A 23065-nucleotide genomic window follows, 5' to 3' on the forward strand; every position below is an offset into this window, starting at 1 on the left:
CTGAATGCTACCTGATTTTCGTTCCTTAATTAAACTTCAAAATCACGCACTTACCTACGTTCTACTCAGGTTAGAAAGCGGTTTTCACGGCAAATTCATGCTACCTCATACGATAATGCTGGGTATAGAGCGTGCATCCACTCGGACGGTGTCGATGGTGGGCCACGACACAGCCCAACAACAACATCTTATCTGCTCATCCATTCGTTCCCAACAGTTCTAATAAAAACCAACTCAACTCACCGCAGCGCCGCGACCGTGCTGCCTCGGCGACGGCGCTCTCCACCTCGCTTCCCTCTCCACCGCTCCTCCCTCTCCATCGCGCCTCCGCTCCGCCGGCCGTCATCTCCTCCGCGCCAGAGCACGGCAACCCGCCTTCCTCCCTTTCCACCGCGCCTCCCACCCGCCGCGGGCTTCTCCAGCGCGTAGACCCGCCGCAGCCTTCTCCATGGGACCTGCCACAGGCTTCTCCACTAGAGCAGTGAGCTCCGCGCTACCGACGAGCTCTACATCGGTGAACTCCACGCGCCGACGAGCCTCCATTGCCAAGCAGCAAGGAGATGTTGCGCTGAAAGCGCTTGTAAGCATGTTGCAAACACATGTTTCAAAGTGTTTTAGATGTTTCAGAGTTATGTTACAAGTGTTTCAGACGGATGTTGCAAAAGTACATCGGGATGTTGCATATGCTGCAAGTGTTTCAGAAGCATGTTGCAAGCGTTTGTTCAAAGTGTTTCATCTGTTTCAAACGTATGTTGCAAGCGTTTTGATCTAGATGTTGCATATGTTTCACACATATGTTGCAAGAGTATGTTCAAAATGTTTCATTCTTATGTTGCAGTAGGTGTTTTCATGTTGCAAGTGTTTTATCTAGATGTTGCATATGTTTCACACATATGTTGCAAGTGTATATTCCATATGTTTCATCTGCTTTTAGATTTATGTTGCATTTAAGTGTTGCATGTTGCAAGTGTTTCGTGTTTTATAGGTATGTTCATAGAGTCATGGGGGCACGCCCCCGGCCGACGCTAGGGGAAGGGTGCGGCGAGCCGGGAGCCGGCAGATTGGGGTGCACGATGCGGCTGGGGTCCTGCGGACGGGGCATGCTCGTCGTCGTCCGGGCTCTCAGGTCCCGTCCGCGTAGAGAGAAGAGGGGGTCACGGGGAAGGAGTGGCGGGCATAGCGGGTGTGTGTGTGCGGAGGAGGGACGCGCTCATCTGCTCCAGACGGGCGCTAGTAAGCCCCTACCTCATAAGGTTTTTAAGCCATGAAAAATGCCTCTAAGTGTCTTTTTTTTTTGAAAATAATCTAGAAATAGATTAGGACAAGATAAACACAGATAAGATATTTATAGAACGTGAAAGTATCTCTACAAATTTCCAAAAAATACATTTAGTTATAGGAAATAAGACAAATATCTAGAAAAAATTGAAACGTTTCCAAAACATTCTAGTCGATGTTTAAATACATTCTATATATTTTAGAGTTGAGAGGATAAGAGATCAGATTTTATAGAGTATAATAAGGAGAGAAAAATAGACTAAGACAATGTTTCAAGGATGTAAAACAGGCTTACAAAACTGGTGGAAAGGAAATGTGCCCCTGGCCCAACCCACGACGTGTTGGAGGCTTGCCCTATCCAGCAGAGAGCGGCCCAGCAACCCAATTCCCTCCACCTGAACCTGATTGTCGTCCTCTGTGGCTCTGTCCAAACTCCAAAGAGGAGGCGGCGAGACGCACCGCGGCTCCGTCGAGCCCAAGTTGTCTCGCTGCCGGCGGGACCCACACTTCGGCGACACAGCCCCTTCGCTTTCCCTAGTCGGTCCGGCCACTTGACTTTGCTTAAACCCCCCTCCTCTCCCTCCATCTCCTCCCGCGCCGCCGCCCCCGCCGCAAAACCCTAGCTCCGACGACCCCCCGCCGTTGCCGCGGTCGCCATAACCAACCATGGCTTCGACGCATGTTCTTAAGAAGAACTACCGCTGCAACCGCTCCCTGCAGCAGTTCTACACTGGCGGGCCCTTTGCGGTCGGGCTCGCCCCCGGCGGCGACGGCGAGGGCGGCGCCGAGGCTGAGGCCTTCCTCGCGTGCGCATGCGGTGGGGAGGTGCGCATGGTGTCCGCCGCGGACGCCTCCGCCATAGGGGAGCCCGTCGACGGCGACTCAGAGGCCATCACCGCGCTGGCGCTGTCCCCCGACTCACGGCTCATCTTCGCCGCGGGGCACAGCAGGCTTATTAGGGTCTGGGACCTCGCGTCCCGAACTTGCATACGCAGCTGGAAGGTGAGTATTGAGCCGTCCTGTGTTTTGTGGTGCTCCCTGGTATCCACATTGCTGTGCACGGATTAGTGAATTCGACCACAGGAAAGCAATTTTATGTGAATGCTGCTAGATGACCCTGTATCTAGCTATAAAGTAATCCGGAGCTTATTCACGGCAGAACAAAAATCTCGGAGTTCTGGTAGTGGTTTGACAGTTTGAAAGATAGCTCAAATGTAGTTGCCACGAGCTTAGGAAGCTTGTATCCTTGTGTGAATGTCAGAACTGGCAACTGCACATATTCTAAGCTATTCAGCTCTTCAACCTGTAACATTATTCGTTAGATGTTTTGGTTACAGTGTGTTGGTAGGGATAGGGGTCATTGTATAGTAACCGTGGGAAGTTAAATGGATTGAAGTTTTAGAAGCTCTTCAAGAGCTTTGCAATAAATCTATGAGACTCTAGTAGTTTCCTTGCAAAAAGCATTTTGTCGCACACGTCTAAAATACCAGAACTCATGCACTGCTTTTCATAAATTGTGATTTGTGCGAAGTTAAATTAAGAGTCTGTCTACCTGGCTTTCGGGTGTTTCATCCAGTTCCAACACATGATTTTTTTTCCGACTGTACATGAAGATCCAACACCTACAGCTCTTCTACCTCCAGTGCCACTCCAGCTCCGGCCCCCGCTGCCCGGCGAGCGCTCCGCCGCCGGTGCGCAGCCCGCCTCTCCCCTGGTTACTCCTTGGCACAAATCACAAATCACAAATCACAAGAAACATTTTTTTTCTATAAAAGGACAAGGACAAAATTTGGGGGAGAGGCTCGCCGGAACCCTAGCCACTGCCGCCGTCGTCTTTGGCTCCGGTCGACACAGATCTAGGAGGAGGAGGAAGAAGAAGAGGAGGAGGAAGAGGAGGGAGCAGGGCGCGACCTGGGGGAGGCGGTAGAGGGAGCAGCGGCCGGCCTGCGGGAGGCGGCCGGGCTGGGGCGGCGGCGGAGGGAGCAGCGGCCGGCGGGGAAGCAACGGCCAGGCGGGGTTCCTTCGAGGCGACGGCGGCGGCGGGCGCGTGCTTGTGCGGGTGCGAGCGATGGCCTGGGTGCGGTGCGAGCGATGCAGCTAGGTGGGTGGGCGAGATGCGAGCGACGTAAGATCCAATGGCCAGAAATTCGTGTGTCACCGGACTCTAAAACACTCGGTCATCCATTAGCATTTCTGTAAATTAAATGTGATGCTGTATTGTAATGTCTTAGTGTTACCTTCTTATCTTTTCTGTTTAATTTTGCAAAGATAGAGGATACCGTTGTTATTTCCACTAACCACCGTGATGTTACAATCAGACATACTAATTTGTTACAGAGCATGTGCACAGCTTTTCAATTTTTCATTGTTTGATCTTAATCCTGCCATACTGATTGTTGTGTTAATTAGTTAACTTAGAGACTGTATGGCTGATTTACCACTACAGGCTAACATCTTTTACAATTAAAACTTGCTCATGCCATTATGTTAATAATACTATGCTAGTATACTGCCATGTGAGGTAAACTAATGTATTTAACTTATGCCGTACAGGGACATGATGGTCCTATCATGGCCATGGCATGCCATGCTTCTGGTGGTTTGCTTGCAACTGCCGGAGCAGACAAGAAGGTCTGTGTATGGGATGTCGATGGTGGATTTTGCACCCATTTCCTTAGAGGCCATACAGGCGTTGTGACGACTATTATGTTCCACAAAGATCCAAAGCGCCTTCTGGTGAGGACAATTTGAAGATAAGGAATTGTGCTTTTATTGAACTGGATCACCGAAAATGGCTCTGGGAGCTTGCTAGTTCAAATCACTGCATTATTTTTATGCAGTGTATTCCACTTCCTTTTGATGAGCCCAAGATAACCTATGTGTGCTGGATCTCCAGTTGTTTTCAGGAAGTGAAGATGGCACCGTGCGAGTGTGGAATCTTGAAACCAAAAAATGTGTTGCTGTGCTTAAAGAGCATTTTTCGGCAGTCACTTCATTGACATTGTCTGATGATGGACAAACATTGCTCAGTGCTGGGAGGGATAAGGTATGAATGGTTTCATGTCTATTATTCATTCTAGAGCTTTCATTCTGCTATCATTACATATGTTTTAAAGTGAAACATTTATGCTTCCCTTGTACTGGAATATATTAATAATCCCTCCGGTCCAAAAATGCTTGTCAAATTTGACTTTGCTTGGTCTTTGATGTCTATCTTTGACCAGCAATTTTTTTCTTAAAATCCTTCAAATTTAAGAGATTTTGCAGGCATTTGATTACAAATCTACACATGTTTCCAAACTGAATAATGTAATAGTTATTGATGTCTGTAGGTTTTTAGGTTTGACCAAATTTTGTCTTAAACGACATGTTTTTGTGACCGGAGGTAGTATATTCTTAGGGCTCCATGGGCTCTTCAGAACTATATAGAGTAAGTTGAGGGGCTCAAAACAGTCAAAACTTGCTGGAAGTGTCAGAAGTTGAAGCTTTTCCTCCCATTTTGTGTGTTGACCTTTGTGCTCAAAAAGTGGTGGTCATAGAGTACCCTTTTTGCTTGAATTTTGATATTTCTAACGTAAGCATTTACTGTGGTGTGCATTTTCTGTGTGTTATTCTGAATGTATGGAACATCTGCAGATTGTTACTGCATGGGATATTCGTAAGTACAGCTCAAAGAAGACAATACCGACATATGAAATGATAGAAGCTGTTTTCTTCATTGGATCAGGAAGTGAGCTCTTGGCTTGTTTGGGCATAGAACTGGCAAATATAAGGGAGAAAGCGTCCGGTTATTTTCTTACAGTTGGTGAACGTGGGGTCGTGCGCATCTGGTGCTTGGAGAGGTACATTAGTTTGCATTTACATCCTCTTTGGTTCTTTGCATATTTCTGTAGTACATGCAATCAATGGCTTTTCTGGTCTTCTACAGTTCTCTTTGCGTGTTCGAGCAGCAAACATCTGATGTAACTGTTAACTCAGAGAACGAGGAAACCAGGAGGGGCTTTACATCTGCTGTTATGTTGCCAAATGATCAAGGATTACTATGTGTTACTGCTGATCAGCAGTTTTTATTCTATTGTCCCAAAAGAACTGATGATGGGACCTTTGAACTGTCCCTATATAGACGACTAATAGGTTATAATGATGAGATTCTTGACTTGAAGTTTGTTGGGGAGGAGGAACAATATCTTGCTGTAGCTACCAACTTGGAGCAGGTGAGCTATTCATAAATGATGTCTGCACAGTTCTTGTTGGCTAATGTACTCGAAACTTATCAACTGTTACCTCCATATTCAGGTCCGTGTTTATGATGTTGCGTCGATGTCATGTTCTTATGTACTTGCTGGCCACACCGAAATAGTTGTTTGCATTGACACCTGTGTCTCTTCTTCCGGGAAGACACTTGTTGTAACTGGGAGCAAGGATAATACTGTAAGTTGTGATGTCTGGAACTGAAAACTATGTTGACTTACCCTAACGTTTTTGTTTGTGGTTTCTTTTGTGCATTCTTGTGCTGCTTTTCCTATTTTTGAGTGTGACCTTTTGTACACAGGTGAGGTTATGGGATGCTGAAAGAAAAAGCTGTATTGGCATTGGCAAAGGCCATCTGGGAGCTGTTGGTTCTGTTGCCTTCTCAAAGAAAACAAAGAACTTTTTTGTTAGTGGCAGCAGGTTTGCTCTTCAGTTTGTATGTAATCTTTGTTTGCCTGAAGTGACACCAAAATTGTTATTCTGAAATCAGACTATCTTTTTGTTAGCGATCGAACCATCAAGGTATGGACCTGGGACGATACACTTAGTGATGCTGAAGATGAAGCCCCTCTTAAAGCTAAGGCTGTTGTAGCTGCACATGATAAAGATATTAATTCTCTGGCAGTTTCACCTAATGATGGCCTTGTTTGCAGTGGTTCTGAGGTAAGATGGTAGCATGATACTCCATTCCAAATTATAGGTCACTTGGTTTTGTCCTAAATCAAACTTCTCTAACTTTGAGCATGTTTATTGAAAAAATCACTATATCTACAACATTAAAATAGTTTCATCAAATCCACCATAAAATATATCTTGATACTTTTTTGGTATTATATATGCTAACATAGTTTTTTCTAAAAACTTGGTCAGAATTTATAAATTTGGCTTAGGACGGAGCTAAAATGACCTACAATTTGGAAAGGAGGGTGTAGTTCTTTTTGATGTGACACATCCTTTTATCTAGCTTACATCATGTGGTTTTCATTATATATTATCACCTTTATTTTGTAGGACCGAACTGCTTGCATATGGAAACTCCCTAATCTAGTGTCCTCTATTGTCCTTAAGGGACACAAAAGAGGAATCTGGTCAGTTGAGTTTTCTCCTGTTGAACAATGTGTCATGACATCCTCTGGTGATAGAACAATCAAAATATGGTCCGTTGCTGATGGCTCATGCTTGAAGACATTTGAGGGTCATACATCAAGTGTTCTGCGAGCTTTTTTCCTTTCACGTGGAACTCAAGTTGTTTCTTGCGGTAATAGAAAATAAGATGTTCATCTAAGTTATTATCTTTAGAAGGCCTGGTGCAAGCGGTAGAGTAAGCCTGTGACCGGAAGGTCCCGGGTTCGAGTCGCGGTCTCCTCGCATTGCACAGGCGAGGGTAAGGCTTGCCACTGACACCCTTCCCCAGACCCTGCACAGAGCGGGAGCTCTCTGCACTGGGTACGCCCTTTATCTAAGTTATTATCTTTAGCCTTTAGGGAGTCTTGTTGACTCTGTTCTTCTGATGTTCCTTAATTCAGGAAGTGATGGTCTAGTGAAGTTATGGACAATCAAGACAAATGAATGCATTGCTACTTATGATAAGCATGATGGGAAGGTATGATATCATTGCCATGCATCAGGGTAGAGTTTTTTTTCTGTCTCATTGCTGGAGGGGACTCAAAACTCACTATTATTTTTTGTACAGGTCTGGGCATTGGCTGTTGGCATGAAAACTGAAATGGTTGCTACTGGTGGAACTGATTCTGTCCTCAACCTGTGGCATGATTGCACCATGGAAGATAAGCAGGAAGATTTCCGCAAGAAGGCAAGTGAATCCTTCTGTTACACTTTCAGCATAATATATACTCCCTCCGTCCCCAAAAGGATGCAATTCTGGAAAAGTGTCATGTTTTAGTATACCAAGTTTGACCAATTATAGATAAAAAAGTATAAATATTTATAATATCAAATAAATATCATTAGATTAATTACGAAATGTATTTTCATAATAAATTGATTTGAAGCCTTAAATGCGAATACTATTTACTAGAAACTTGGTCAAATGTGAACTTGTGAAGCACTTTAACTGGCGCGCATACCATAGTTGCATTCTTTTCAGGACAGGTAGTAATTGCAAACAAGATGTGCTTGCTTTTATGTAATATATATTGCTGGAAGAAAAACTGTGAAATACCTGACGTTAGACCTTGTGTAAAGATGTGGGCTTGTATATCATTGGCATATGATATATCTGTGAGTTTACCATATTCTTGATATATTCATCTTTGCCTCTGTTTGTTGGGTTTAGGGATCTATACAGGCATATGTCACTATGTCAGGCATCTGCAACACTCACTCAAATTCGTCATTTGCTGCAGGAGGAAGAGGTTTTAAGAGGCCAGGAATTGGAAAATGCTGTGTCAGATTCTGACTATGCAAAGGCAATACAACTTGCATTTGAGCTTAGAAGACCACACAGGCTTCTAGATTTATTCTCACAGCTTGCCAGGTACTATTTCTTGATTCAAATGAAATCAGCCGCTTTAAATTATTAACATGATGTTATACATCATTGGGTTTGCAGGAGAGCTGATGCAGAGGATCCAATAGAAAAGGCTCTTCTTGGTCTTCCAAAGGATGGCCTCCGCGTGCTTCTTGAGTATGTCCGTGCATGGAATACGAAGCCCAAGTTCTGTCATGTTGCACAGTTTGTTCTTTTTCAGGTATTGAGGAGTTTCTCTCCCACTGATATCCTGGAGGTAATAAATTTTCCCTCTTCGTAAGGCGTTTTAACATTTATTAAGAATGTGTTCATGGTCTTACAAACTTTTGCTTCTTCTCATGAGATGATTTGTGCTTTTATCTCTGCAGATCAAGGGCATCAGTGAGCTCCTTGAGGGCCTTATTCCGTATTCGCAGAGGCATTTCAGCAGAGTCGATAGACTAGTCCGAAGCACATTTCTGTTGGACTATACACTGATGCGAATGTCCGTGGTAGATCCAGATGTAGATGCGGTTACAATCAAAGATGAAATGAATGGTTCATCTGTGGAGAACAGTGAACTTGCAGAGCCTCGGCCTGCTTCACCTGTACCAGAGAAGTCAAGCAAGAAGAGAAAATCCAGGAAATCAAGTAAAAAGGGCAAGGAGAAGAAGGTGAAGGTTGCCTCGAGTGGACACAGCAATGATGTCTCTGCTGAAGCCTGAATGTCTAGCTGAGAATCTGGTTTTGGTTATGCGTGCTGCCAATTTTGTAGCTGCTGTTGCAACTGACGCCGCCCAATGACAGAGAATCACATCTGATGTAAATGCTGTTTTTTTGCTGCGTTTATTAGAAGACCACAGTGCCTTTAAGGCATCTCCTCTCTGTTCCAAATTTCCTTCTCAACTTATTGGAGTGTATGGTTTGCTATCAAAATTTGCCATGCCAAAGGTTTTGGTAAGCAAAAGTTACTAAAAGTTGGACAAAAATATTTTACATAGATTTGGCAAGCCAAATGTGAGATGTTGCAAGTTTAGGTAGCAAACCAAATGCCTGCCAAAAACTTGGTTAATGCATACCGCCTAACAAAGAGGCTCGCTTTGGTTACCAAGATTCTAGAAAATACACATCTCTACCACATAAATTAGTTTTTTTAAATTCTCCGTGAAATATATTTTGAGAACATATATTTATTTGGAGAAATAAGCACAACAAATAAATTCGAAATAAATGGCAGTAAGCACAAGAACACGTCTCCCTTTTATCTTAACAAATTATTAGACAATATAGGTTCTCCAATTATTTGTTGTTTTTAGTACTATATTGCCTCGTTACAAGATGGTAAGGATGCCATCAAACCCCTTTCCCTGGAGGTGTTGTTTCGCCATCTTCCGGCCCCAACCGATCGCAAATTGTGCTTCCTCATCACGGGTGAGAGCATAATTTTTTTTTCGCCATTGGATCAATGACCATGCGCTGGAGTGCAGTGGCATTGCGAGCAATATAAAGTACAAGATCAAACAGACTCTTGTAGCTGTACACTCCAGTCATCCGAAGCACCTTCAGATGATTGCGTGGCCTCTGGGGCAGTATGTCCTCGAGTCCCACAGGATAAATTGCCCCGTGCCATGCCACTCCAGCTGCAAACAAATAATTCCAAAAAGTTTTCATATGGACTAGTAATTATTCATAGATGACAATTAGCAGAATTATTTCCCATCTAAGAGTAAGCCGCATCATAAAAAGTTAGAAGTCTATTTCAGCCATACAACTCTGAACCTTTTTTTTCCCATCTAACTATAAATACCAAACAAATTTGACCATCTAGCTGGTTTATTTAAAAGGCGGTTTTGTAATTTCTGAAAACAATAAAAACTGGCAACTGATAGATTATATTTTTAGAAATATTTTGGTATTAGTTTCATATGGACTAGTAATTATATGTAGATTACAATTAGCAGAATTATTTCTCATCTAACCACATCATAAAAAAGTTAGGGAAAGTCTATTTCAGCCATACAACTCTAAACCCATTTTTTTTTTACCATCTACCTATCAATACCACTTTTTTAAAAGGTGGTGTATTTTCTGAAAACAAAAAAAAGCAACTGATAGATTATATTTTTAGAAATATTTTGGTATTAGTTTCATATATTTTGATTTAAAATGAATTAGTTATGATTTTTTTTAAACAAAAAAACGCCTTTGAAACCACCTAGATGGCTAAATTTATGTTCAGCAAGCTGTCCATGGAGGACATTTTTCACAATAGCAGTATAGAAGTGCAAGCTAAACTTTCACAAATTTGAAGTATTCAGTTGCATAAAATGGAAAAAAAAAAGGTTACGCAACAGCTAAGCCGCCATAACACATGAATGATACACAAACATTATGATGGTATATATAACAAAAACTTCAATGCAACCATGAATAGAATATTGCTGAAGAGATAACTTTACATGCAGTTCCAGTTCTTCCAAAACTGGAGCCAACTCCAAAAGGTAAGCAAGACGAATAATCGTCCGGTTCGCTTGGCTTATAAGCCGTATTTTTTCAGTCAACAAACAGTATTTCTCTCTCACAACAAATCAGTCAACACTAATTTCAGCCATGGCTTATCAGCCAAGCGAACCGGGCAAATACCACCAGTGTGCTCATCATGATGTCTAAACATCTCCATGGTCAAGACAAGATGCCTGAGGTTGAAGAACACGATAGGGCATTTTGTAAATTCTTGCATCTGACACATGAGGGCAGTCATTTAGAGAATCTATAATTAAAGCACGTGATAACGTATTAAATCTCCATTAGCATTGAGCAAACCTTGGTGTTTCCGCACATGATAAGTTCCATGTTGAGTTTCCGCGCATGAGGAATACCACTTGGAAGCTCTGTGAAGGCATAGTTAAAACAATCAGACGATGCTAGCAGCGCAACAGTTGCCTCTGCTAGGGCCAAGCATCCATTGAGCACAATTGCCATCGGACTGTCGTGAAACTTGAATACATCAAAGTTTGGAGCTTGGATCTCAACCTTTCGCATCCCTTCGCAATGTTGCACGCGCAAGTAGCGCAACCGATACAATGGCTGCGACGTTTGCAGGCCGTGCAGGGTACAACGCACGATGCTTGGCCACTCAAGAACGGCACACTCTGGCAACGGGCACTGGAGATGTCCAGGGACCGACACTCCGTCGAGCTTGAGCTTCTTGAGATTTGTGAAGCCACAGAAATCAGGTGGTGGATTCAAGCAGAGAAACATGAGGCACAATGATCTAACAGAAGAGCCACTGGAACCACTGAAATTATGCAGCGGAAAGATATACCTGCTGTCATGGTCATCGCCCCAGGACCCCCGAGAGAAATCAAAGATAAGGTACCTCGCTTTCGACTTTGCAGCGAAGCTAACCCATCTATCAACATGGCGGGTCTGTCGTTTGCGGAGCTTGAATCTAACCACAAACTTTTTCAGAATGGTAGACCTTAGCTGACGCAAGACACTGTTAACATTGCTGATGAACCTTTGTCGGTTCCTTACTGCATTGCTGCCGCTGCTGAACATCGTCTCCCTAGTGAACACCAGGTTCTCGTAGCATCTCCAAAGGCGTCGCCACTTACGAGACAGTATGCTCATTCGAGCAGCTTCTTTGAACTCCAGCCGTGACAATACATCACTTAGGATATCCTGTGGAGCATAGCGTATAACTCAGTCTCGACCAAAATCAATGTCCAGAAAGGAGAGGAGATTCGATAGGACTTACAGGAGGCAGATGCTGAAGCCGCGGAGCCTTGACTCTAGTCTTGTTCTTAGAATCGTTATTATCCATGTAGCCTTCAGGAGCCGGATGCCACTTTTTTGCTTTTATAATCCGCAGCGGATATCAAAAATCAAAACTTTAGGACAAAATAAACTTAGTAACCAATAAAAGAAGAATCGTACAAAAATGTGAATAAGATCAGATTCGATTGGAGAAAATTTCCAACCTAGCTTTGATTCAACTACACGGGAGACGGGACGGGGACGCGGGATGGAGATTGGAGGCGTTCTGTCGTTGCAGGGAACAGAGAGACAGAGAGTGGGCTCCGCGGTGGTTAAGGCGCTGGTTGTGGCCGGAGGGTCGGGAGACGACTGGCCTCCTCGCTTCTGATGACTAAAAGTCCTCTCGGTTCATTTGACGTGAAAAAAATATTATTTATTGATTGAAAATATACGGTTTATAAGCTAAATGAATAAGACGGACGGTTCCGAGGCTGTCGTGGTTGGGCGGGTAGGCGAATTTTTATTTTAATTAACCTATTTCAATCAATATTTTAAAAATAACCTATCAAAAAATTATTTCAGACCCAACCCGCTTTGCTCGCGTACCACGGCCAAAGCATGTTGTGTACTACTCTCTCCGTGAGATGCATGCATGTCAAATGAATGCTAAGCGTCTTAGAGCGGACGTAGCAAATTGTCGGACACTCTCATCGCTCATTGTCTGTGTTTTTATGTTGCTGCTCGCTCCATCCGTGAGTTTTTTAGGAAAAAGTTTACCCATCCTTATCTCTTTCGTTTCCTGCTCACCTGTCCAGTGCCTTGCGGCTGCCTCGTTTTGGACGCGGACGCGCACTCCCCTCGTTGCTATCGCACGCCCATCTGCTGCTCGCTCACATCCCCGTCACGTGCGTCGCCCGCTCCCTTCCGTCACGCCTGCTAGTGCTAGTGGTGCTCGCTCGGCCTGTCGCGCGCCACTCGCCCAGCCAACCCAAGCCGGTGCTGGTGGGAGCAATGCTCGTGCGCGCCACTGATGCTAGATGCTAATGGTACTCGAGCCCCGCCACTCGCCATCGGCTCCCACCTCGATGGTCGGAATTGACTAGCACAGGCCCTCTGCCTTCCTCGTGTTGCAAATATATATTTTAAGTGTTTCAGACGTTTTAGAGGTATGTTATAGTTATTTCATATGAATGTTGCAAAACTAGATTGGGGGATGTTGCATATATTGCAGGTGTTTCAAAGACATGTTGCAATAATTTGTTCTAAATTTTTTATCTGTTCCAAACGTATGTTGCAAGCGTTTTGATTTTGATGTTGCATATGTTTCACAAATATGTTGTAATAGTATGTTTCAAATGATTTATCTATTTTAGTCTTCTGTTGTAGCAAGTGTTTTCATGTTACAAATTACAAGTGTTCTATCTGGATATTACATATGTTTTCACATATATGTTGCAAGTGTATTTTTCAGATATTTTATCTATTTCAGACGTATGTTGCATTCAAGTGTTACATATTGCGTATGTTTCATGCTCTTTGGAGAGTCACGAGAAGCTTGGCCCCTCTCAGCTCCATGACGCTTCCTCGACTCAGCCTACACAGCCTCCAGACACTATGCGACGTCGTCCACCTGACCCTTACACTCTAGATACGAGCGCTCTCGGTCACAAGGGTAAGAGTAAGACTAGGAGACAATGAGGATTATGGTAGATGTTAGTATGTACTATTATACATTTTGTATTTACTTTTCTGTAACTATTTGAGACTGTATGGATATTATGGACTATTTGAATTATGCAGGACATGTTATGTTGATTGTGATGTTCGTTGTGGTGCATTGTGCTCTTTGTCACTGTGGATACTCTTAAAACAAGGGAAACTCTTGCGAATTTTTTTCGTGAATCATTAATCATACTACACTGCTAAAAAGGTACAAATATAGTACACAGATTAAATATAAATTTATTAGAACGTGTATAGTCCAATCGTATCATACAGACGCTTTGTAGATGAATCTAGGCTTTTCGAGTAACAGTGAACGAATATAGGCTTTTCAGACAATAAAAATAGACTTTTCAGTTACAAGGACGAGGAGTACGATGACAACAGTGATTTATCACTTCACTTACATAGTAATGGCATGTAACGAAGCACAACTCTACTTTATCTCCACCATCCATCTTATGACTGTTTGATCAAAGGGCTGAGATGAAGAGGCACATGGATCGCTGACATGGCATATTAAAAGGCCTCTATTCCTCCTCTCAACCTATAAATAACCCCTCACTCTCTCTCATTCACACACACAAGGAAGAAGAGTACTCCTCAGTATTTTCTTTCATTGTAGTACCAATGTCTGAAGGATCGTCCAGAGGGAGAGGAAAGGGGAAGGAAACTACCATTGTGTAGGAGGGTTCTCTTGGTCCCGATTTCTTTGAGGACGCTCTTTATGAGTGGTTCCTAGTTGAGAGCAAAAATGATTTCACCGAAGAGGCACCACTGAGAGATACGATGAACGGAAAGAAGAGTGGCCAAAATGCATACATGGTGAGGACTGCCTAGTGTAGATGTTCACCGAGGGAATAGATAGAGGTCATCGTTTCTTCAAATGCCCGCGAGTATGAGTAATTGCTATTACTATTTATTTTTTCAATATGTTCCTCTTCTATACAACTTACATGACATACTTATTGTAGTCTTCCTTGGCCGAAGAAAACTATGGGTCGATCCTCGACCTATTTATCCGTATGCGGAGTATATCTACTACCTGCAGGACCGTATCTTTGATCTAGAAAAGAAAGTTAGCAGCGGTTATAAGGACGACGAACAGGACGATAACAACAATGGTACCGATTCACAGGAGGCACTCTACAATGATCCATATTGCACCTGCCCTAACCACAAGAACAAGGGGCCTCCCTGTCACCCCACCACCACCACCAACAATGGGAGGCTACTGTGGAGAAGGTGCAACACAATTTATTACGTGGCCAAACTACCAGGATAACTTTATTTTATTCACATGCCACATCTATGTGTTTGTTATTTGGTTTAATTACCTAAGGCATGTTAGGTTTAGTCGAAAAAACTCTGTACCCTAGTTCGGTACAGCTCTCACATGCCATTTTATATGTTTTGTGTGTTAAATTATATAATGTCCTACTTCGTTAGGTTTTGTTTGCAGCACGTGATCAAATTTCACTACGTCCGTAATATTAAGCTGAATATTATGACCACAAATAATGAAAACAACCACATAATAAAAAGTCCAATACTATGCCACATTAAACAGCTAATATAATACTGGAAGTACGTGCCGATAGTAGACATAGGGAACAAATACACTTTCAAATCCTCAGTCCGAAACATACTGCGTAAGCAACTCATCATCCGAGTACCAGTCCTCTACCACAATCTTGTTGCTGTGGCTAGGCTTACCTGCATTGCTCTGACCTGCGTGTCGCCTATAGTAAGCGGCCTCCGCTTCATCTGCGGTCTCTACGGCCTGAGTGAAGAACGTGTCGTCATCCTCCTCCACCTGTAAGTCCGTCTCTGCTAGAGTGATAAGCTCGCTCAGTCTGCCAGTGTCGTCCTCAGCCTCCTCCACCTACAAGCCCGTCTCTGCTAGAGCGATGAACTCGTTCAGTCCACCAGTGTCGTCCTCAGCCTCCTCCGTCTGCAAGCCCACCTCTGCTAGAGCGATGAGCTCGCCCAATCTAGCAGTGTCGTCCTTATCCTCGTCTCCCTCATCAGATAACACAACCGGTGATTAAACGGTGCGATCAGCTCGCGTTCTGTGCTCATCTAACTTCTTTTCTTCATACCTTGCACATGCCACCTCTCCGTCATGGTCCTCGCTGCATCTAATCCATTCATGTATAAAATGCAATCAGTTAGCAACGCGATTATATTACATTTAAAATCAGGCAACGAAAAAAGCCTTTCAAGCACTCACTAGCACATAATACAACAACATGCTCGTTCAAGACCTACATCTATACTCTTGTCTCCTCCCTTGCCTCCTTGCTTGCCCTCTTCTCCTCTAACACCCTTCGTCTCTCCAATTCTCATTTGTCAAGCTCAACATCGATTGGGTTACGAATACCGCGCTGTCTGGTAAACTCATGCATTTTGTCTTTGTGATGTTTAACGAATAGGTTGACGTAGTCAGGTCCATATCCCCTCTTCCGTGCAATTACTTGCCTCCCCTTCAGTTCATCCAAAAACTTAGCTTGACCATCATAACATTTCCACCTGCATTTTCTAGTGCTCTGTTCAAACAAAAAATTATATTATATATGTCTTAGCAAAAGAAACAAATTACGATATCATGTTTACCACAAAAATAACCAACCTCATCATAGTCAATCATATGGCCACAATAATGGCATATTCCAAGCTTCGAAGGGACTAGACCGTAGTTGAATTTAACACCACATTCGCACTTAACTGGAGGTGCTTTGTAAATTAACATTTCTTTCTTCTTTTTCTTTGTCTTTGGTGGCTTCGGCCATTGATTCTTAGGACCATAGAGCCACTCCTTGAAACGACACTTCGTAAATCCATACACCTAGAAGAGGAGACATTAGTACACGCACACATAGAGCTAAATATTTAAACAGATACACTTTTCACTTACTTCGTGTTTGTTCGGACACACAAACTCCAACGTATTCTCAGGGTTTATCACAGCCCGATCTTCGCATTCGCACAGATGAGGTTCCTCGAGTCGTCTAACTGCGGCTAGGTGCTTCTCCTTAGCCGTCATTAGCGGAGGGTTAGGGGGGTGGAACCCACCGCTTGAAGTACTCACGTGGATGTCTCCCTCTAAACCAATCATCGAAAAGGAGGTTTCTAGGGTTAAACTTGTCTGCACCGTCGATCCACTAAAAGAAAAAGCACCTCTCATGGTCATACACAACAAGATTCCAATAAAATATTAGTAGCATACTTACACAAATAAAGAAAAAAAAATAGTAGAAATAATTTCTTACATTAAAACGACTGCATGTGTAGAAGTAGCGCGCCGCTGTATTCGGATGTTTCGATTGGAACACATGGGCCGGGAAACCACAGTCACAGTTAGGGACAGGGAGGTTAGGAGAGACGGGGGCATTTTTGCTAGACGCGTCGGGGTATAATTCTCGAGGACGACCCCGTTTTCGCCAAAACTCCTCCCAATACATTTCTTGCATCTAACAAAATAGATATAATTTAACAAACAAAAATCAAAACATCACAAATTAATGTCAATGAGAACCATAGCTACAATACAACTAATTTCGTTCTAAGAACCGAAAGCAATTAACATTAAACCCTAAACTTAGGGTTTCCAATGTTATGCACAACAATGAACCAATAACATAATAACATACGCTGCGGTTACCTAGGTATAATACAAATATTAAAAATTGCATAAAACCATAATATATACCGAATCGATGCGAAAAAATTAGGAGGAGAGCAAGGATACCTTGTTCTCGAAGATCTACGGATCAAATCAAAGTTTCTAAAGTCTTATATGCCGATTCGTGAGGTAGGACGAAGTGGAAAGAGAAAAAAATCCGAGAGGGAGGAGAAATAAGATGAAGAAGGCTCGGGCAGGAAGGTTGGGACCAGAGTTAAAACACCACATCGGCGTCATAGATCATGGCGACAAGCTCGGTGCCAGGATCTATGGCACCGAGCTCGGCGCCAAGGTTACTGGCACCGAGCAACCTGTCATGTCACCGCCACATCTGCTTCGAGCTCAAGATCTCGGCGCCACGTGTAATCTCGGCGCCAGCAACGATGACGTCGAGCTAAGGGTCCAGATTTTAAAATCTTACCTCCAGAGATATATTTATGATTTTTTTTAAAAGGCTAAAATATAAAAAATTCGGAGATCACGATCAGGGAAGCCACTGGGCACTGGCACGCCCTACAAAATTCGCTCTCGATCTCTGTCCAACGGCAGGTGGCGACCTGCAGCCTGTTCGCTTTGTCGTGTTTAGCTTATAAACCATGACTAAAAGTACTGTTGGTTGATTTGGTGTGAGAAAAAATACTATTCATTGACTGAAAACAAGATAAACAAACCTAAACGAACGGGACGATATCCTGTCGCCAGTCGCCACCCCGCCAGCGGCGTGACAAGCACGGGCGGCCATCCTCGTTTACAGATGAATGAACGAACAAACAGTGCTCTGTTCTAGATGAAACAGACATCTTTGGTGTCGATTTCACTGTGCTGTGCAGCAGCACGTACACACGCTGTGTTGTGTACCGAAAGCAATACTGGTAGTGGTATGTTTTTTTTTTTTTTTTGGCACCGGACGTGCCTTGTTGTCGTTGGTACACAACGGCGTTGGTTCACGTTTCCTGCATGTGAGACGCGCGGAAAGGCCGGCAGCCACCGCAGTTAAAAACAGGTGTGGTGGCAGCTTTGCTTGGACAGCATCCCCGATGGTTAAGTTAAGCTCGTCCGTTGCATGGTCATCTCATCGGTAGGCTAATCAAAGAGCTCGATCTGTAGGAAAAGGCGCGTGGGATTAGTTTGACCGTGGTGAATCTGACGGGAACCATGTGCGCGCCACGGCAGTGGTGGAGCGTTGAGTAATCACTCTCCTTCATGTTCTACTACTTAATTACCTGTAAAATTTTGTTCCTTGCGGATCAGATCTCCAACAAACAGTAATAACTGCGGGTTAGTTTCCACCGCTGCGGCGTGCGCCTACCGTGTTGAAAATTTGTGACGGTGTGATGGACGGCTGTGATGGACGGCGATGAGCCTTTTTCGTCAGTCCTACTCCCACCTCCATAGCTGCGTGCGTTGCTTCTCCAGCAGGTGCGTGCAGTACAGGCAGGTCCAAATCCAGTGCGCCCTCCCTCCGTCTGTCTCTCGTGATCGCGTTCCGAGTCACTGCTGACTCTGCACAAGCGCTAGATCTGCCAGGCATGGCGAATTGGCGAGAGATCCGTTGCCGTTGCAGAAGAATTTGCAGCCACCTTTGGTTTTCGTCAAGTTGGAATTCCTAGGTAGTAGTAGTGACAAACACATGTATCCACATGAGATTGAGATCTGCAATCTGTCTATTTTGCATGTTTAATTTGTTGTTTCTATGGTTTCGATCGTCAAGTTGTCTGAAATCTGTAAGCGTTCGACACCAAACGGGAGCACAGTCCTGCTCTGGCTGAGCTCCTCCGATCTACAACGATCGTGCGGCACATGCACAAATGGGGGGAGTTCGTTGTTTTCTCTCGACTGAACACGGCAGTGGCAGTTAGCGGTTAGTGGGGAGGTGGTGGTGGGTACTGCACTGCATGCCTACAGTCAGGGTACCTGTAAACGAACCAACACATGGCGGGTCAAACGGTGGACCTACGGACGGAGGGAGTATCTCATACGTGCTGCTCCAGCCAGCCCATGTGATGTGGTCAATCTGCTCATCATTTCCCCCAAACAAATCCATCCATTTAATTCCATCATCGCCGGGAATTTGCAAGGTATCCTCAAAACCTGGCGGTTCAATTTGTAGCTGTGGCTGCGAGTTGTCACAGGCGGTCGGCACAGGCTGCGGTTTATATTTATTTATTTAAGTAAAAAAACATCACGTGGTGCAGCGCGCGCTGCTGCTGTCGACGAAACAGGAGCACGAGGAGCCACGTCGTGGTGTGCCCAAGCGGCAATCACAGTCACAGCAGGCAGGGCTGGTCCCAACGGACGACACCGATGGATGGAAAATATCGGAAGCCAAAGCGGCAAAGCCCCCCAAACCAACGTGACAAGCAAAAGAGCATTTTTAAACGGGAGCACAGCTATATATTTCGATTTCTCAAAAAAAGGCTATATATTTCGAAAATGGGCGGAGGGCGGAGGCTACGTCCAAGCGACGCAACGGTCCATTTGTATTCAACTCAGCTGGCTAAAAGGTGAGATAAAACCGACGTGCTTGTTGTTTCCAACTAGGCGCTGTCACATCAGCAACATTTCAACCATGTCTGGTTGTCTACACCGAAACAAAACGACGCCGTCCCTAAGCAAACCCACGCACACGAGTCTTTTTTTTTAAATGAAGTTTATTTTTTATGAACTGGCTGCAGTTTTGCTAAAAACAAGCAAGCAAGATAAACAGGAGCAAGCAACCATATCAAATGGGCCGAGAACTGAAAGTTGCCAAAACGCCACAGACCGAACAAAACCTGGCCAAAAAGCATGTTTATCTTGACACCAACGCCAAGCCAAGCAAGAAACACGAATACGGGCAGAAAATTGTTCAGGCAAAGGCAATCAGCTAAATAAACAGGAGAATATTCTATTCCAGCTCCCGCCCTCCCTCCCGTATTAAACTCGGCCAAGAAAAGCAGGAGGAGAAAGGGCAAGGGAAGTGGAAGGTAGGAGAGAGAGAGAGAGAGAGAGAGGGAGCCAGGGAAAGCTCTCTTCTTTCTTCTTCCTCTTCCTCCTCCTCTCGAATTCCGTCTCTTGTCTCTCTGTCCTCCTCACCCGGTTCCCCCGGTTTTTGAGAGGGGAAAAAGAGGAGGCGGAGGAGAGGAGGGATGGGGCGGGACGAGAGGTTCCCGGTGTGGGAGGCCGCGCTCGGCGCCGGGGTCGCCGCCGCCTTCGCCGCTGGGCTCGTCGGGGTCTACCTTTCCATGCCGGACTCCGACTATAGTTTCCTCAAGCTGCCACGTAATCTCGAGGAACTCCAAATCCTCACGTATGTCCCCCCCCCCCCCCCCCCCCCCCCCCCCCCCCCCCCCAATAAGAAGCTCTTCGTTTCTCTTGTTCCGGTTGGTGAATTGGTGCCTTGTCAGCTCTGTTCACGAAAGCTTCAGCCTTTTTCTTCTTTTTCTGTGATGCGATGCCAAGATTCCCTCCCTATGATTATTAGTTGATCTCTGCACGCAAATTGTCTATATGCTCTAAATGGAGTAGTTTCCAAGACACAAATCGATTTCATTTCTTTTTTCTTCCTGTACGTATAAGGCAAATCTGTGTTGGTGGATCGATGAATAATGTGCACGACAAGCGTTTCATTCTTTGTCTGCGATTTCAATGCCAAATGACACTGGCGTTTGTCGCGATGAAACAGTTGATTGGTAGTGGTGGCAGCTTTGCAAGGAATTAGTTGGCGGTTATCTCGTGATCCGGAATGGATCTCAACGTTCGTTTGGTGGAAATTCTGAAAGACGTATAGCATGGATCTGGTGAAATTTGCTGCCCCTTGTGTTAATTCGAAATTACAGACGGATGATTTGTTTGTGTTCTGGACCATTATGAGTTTCCCTTCAAATTGGGAAGATTAGTGCTTAGTGTGTTTGTGCTATTAGTTGAACCATGATTTTAGATCTGATGGCAACCGATCAACTTGAATTACAACCTGGTGTTCCAATTCAAATCTACATTTCTCTGGGTAAAGTTTTTAAAAGGGTAACTTAATCATGTCACTTTATTTTTCCTAATAATTACCATGTCACTTTCGTGTTCGTGCCAGCCACAATTGCCATATGCTTTTGGACTTGGTCGAAGCGTGTTCCATATGCCTTGAGCCGATAATCACACAGGATCTGATCTGTCTACACACGTCAGCTATTTGTTTCCCATACTAATGGTTTGCCGTTTGAACATGGCCTTCTGGTTTCTTGATATACTACCGAATTGGACATGCCCTTTGTTTTTTTATATTGCCGAAATGAAAGTTCAGATGTGTGCACAGTACTTAGTAATTGCTAGTACCACTGAAATGGAAATTTCCTTTGTTTTCTAACCACTAGTTTGTTTCTTTGCAGTGGCCATCTTGAGAACTATACCAGTGATTACACCCTACAGGTGTTAGTAGGTTATTGCGCTGTGTACATCTTCATGCAGACCTTCATGATCCCAGGGACAATATTCATGTCTCTGCTTGCTGGTGCTCTATTTGGGCAACTCCGGGGCTTGGCCCTGGTGGTCTTTGCTGCCACTGCTGGTGCTTCTTCGTGCTATTTCCTGTCGAAGATGATTGGGAAGCCACTGGTGTTCACACTGTGGCCAGATAAGCTCAGCTTCTTCCAGAGACAGGTATCTAAAGACCAAAATCACCAAATGTAGTTTTGTTTCTAAAGTCTCTGTATCAGGCTTAAATTGTTTATTCTGAATTGCTCTACGCTTGAGTCAGGCTATTTGATTTAAGTCCCTCGTCTATGTATCTCATAACTGAGGAGAGGTAAATTGTCTTTCATTTCAGGTTGCTAAAAGAAGAGAGAAGCTGTTGAATTACATGCTTTTCCTCAGGGTGACCCCAACATTGCCAAATACCTTCATCAACTTAGCTTCACCCATAGTAGATGTCCCCTACCATACATTCTTACTGGGAACTCTCATTGGTCTTATCCCAGCTGCTTATGTGACTGTCAGGGTAAGTTCTATTGTCAGATATCATGCTTGTTTACCTGTTGCCATCTAGTGTCCCCTTTTTGTGCTAATATCAGTTCTGCTATTCCTCCCCCCCCCCCCCCCCCCCCCCCTCTACTGTCATGCATTCAGGCTGGAATTGCTCTCGGAGAGTTAACTTCGCTGAGTGACCTTTACGACACCCAGTCGATAGCACTGCTATTCATGATCGGTGTTGTTTCAGTCACACCAGCATTGTTGGGCAAGGACAAGGCAGAAGAAAAACCATCAGAAATGGCGGTAGGCACGTCATGATCACCAAAGCACCGAGAGTTGTCCACCTCACCTGTATATATCAACATCCAGCATGCAGTGGCTTCATTAGTTGGATCGACAGGCCCTTGTGGCTGGATGACAAAAATGGTTCGCATGGCTACACAGCTTGGCAGGACCTCGGCCTAAACTCCGTCCACCGCCGGCCTACAGAGGCACCTGTGTTGCCATCATCAGAACATGATCCGGTGGCCATTCACCACATTATGAATGAATGAATGAACCTGGGAAGCAGAATGCCCGTTAGACAAGCTGCTCTGAGGCCTTGTTTAGTTGGGTGAATTTGGATTTTGGGGCTACTGTAGCACGTTCGTTTTTATTTGGTAAATAGTGTTCAAACATGGACTAATTAGGCTCAAAACGTTCGTCTCGCAATTTTCCACCAAACTGTGCAATTAGTTTTTATTTTCGTCTACATTTAATGCTCCATACACGGGTCGTAAATATTCGATGTGACAAGTACTGTAGCAACTTTTTAGATTTTGGGGTGCAACTAAACAAGGCCTGACGTGTAAACGAGTAATGCTGTTCGGATAGGACAGGCATTTAGTCCAATCCCTGTATATATATTGACCAGATTCATTCAATCCATTTCTAGTTTCCCTTCTGTGCCTGATTGACTA

General features: G+C 44.3%; 2 protein-coding genes across 2 annotated transcripts; both read left to right on the plus strand.

Moving 5' to 3' along the window:
• The first annotated feature begins 1814 nt into the window (after positions 1–1814).
• On the plus strand, positions 1815–8999 carry LOC136493331 (protein TORMOZ EMBRYO DEFECTIVE-like). The gene is made up of 14 exons (XM_066489404.1): positions 1815–2280; positions 3832–4014; positions 4175–4324; positions 4915–5120; positions 5207–5492; positions 5575–5709; positions 5831–5949; positions 6036–6192; positions 6541–6787; positions 7056–7132; positions 7223–7342; positions 7896–8026; positions 8102–8276; positions 8389–8999. Exons 1-14 carry the CDS (start codon positions 1945–1947, stop codon positions 8722–8724), a joined length of 2658 nt encoding a protein of 885 aa, XP_066345501.1. The 5' UTR covers positions 1815–1944; the 3' UTR covers positions 8725–8999.
• A 10620-nt stretch (positions 9000–19619) lies between these two features.
• LOC136491136 (uncharacterized membrane protein At4g09580-like) lies at positions 19620–23029 on the plus strand. The gene is made up of 5 exons (XM_066487372.1): positions 19620–19669; positions 19841–20454; positions 21527–21797; positions 21964–22134; positions 22263–23029. The coding sequence occupies exons 2-5, from the start codon at positions 20294–20296 to the stop codon at positions 22422–22424; spliced, it is 765 nt and encodes a 254-aa protein (XP_066343469.1). The 5' UTR covers positions 19620–19669; positions 19841–20293; the 3' UTR covers positions 22425–23029.
• Positions 23030–23065: the final 36 nt, after the last annotated feature.

Source organism: Miscanthus floridulus, chromosome 11 (assembly GCF_019320115.1).
Source record: "Miscanthus floridulus cultivar M001 chromosome 11, ASM1932011v1, whole genome shotgun sequence".
Classification (NCBI taxonomy): Eukaryota; Viridiplantae; Streptophyta; class Magnoliopsida; order Poales; family Poaceae; genus Miscanthus; species Miscanthus floridulus.

What these genes read in the sequence shown, in the direction of transcription:
- LOC136493331 (XM_066489404.1), top strand. Translation starts at nt 1,945, where the DNA reads ATGGCTTCGACGCATGTTCTTAAGAAGAACTACCGCTGCAACCGCTCC. An exon ending in TTGTTTGCAGTGGTTCTGAG is followed by an intron (nt 6,193 to 6,540) that starts GTAAGATGGTAG and finishes TTTATTTTGTAG; the next exon opens with GACCGAACTGCTTGCATATG. An exon ending in CTCCCACTGATATCCTGGAG is followed by an intron (nt 8,277 to 8,388) that starts GTAATAAATTTT and finishes TTATCTCTGCAG; the next exon opens with ATCAAGGGCATCAGTGAGCT.
- LOC136491136 (XM_066487372.1), top strand. Translation starts at nt 20,294, where the DNA reads ATGGGGCGGGACGAGAGGTTCCCGGTGTGGGAGGCCGCGCTCGGCGCC. An exon ending in TCAGCTTCTTCCAGAGACAG is followed by an intron (nt 21,798 to 21,963) that starts GTATCTAAAGAC and finishes CTTTCATTTCAG; the next exon opens with GTTGCTAAAAGAAGAGAGAA. An exon ending in CTGCTTATGTGACTGTCAGG is followed by an intron (nt 22,135 to 22,262) that starts GTAAGTTCTATT and finishes TCATGCATTCAG; the next exon opens with GCTGGAATTGCTCTCGGAGA.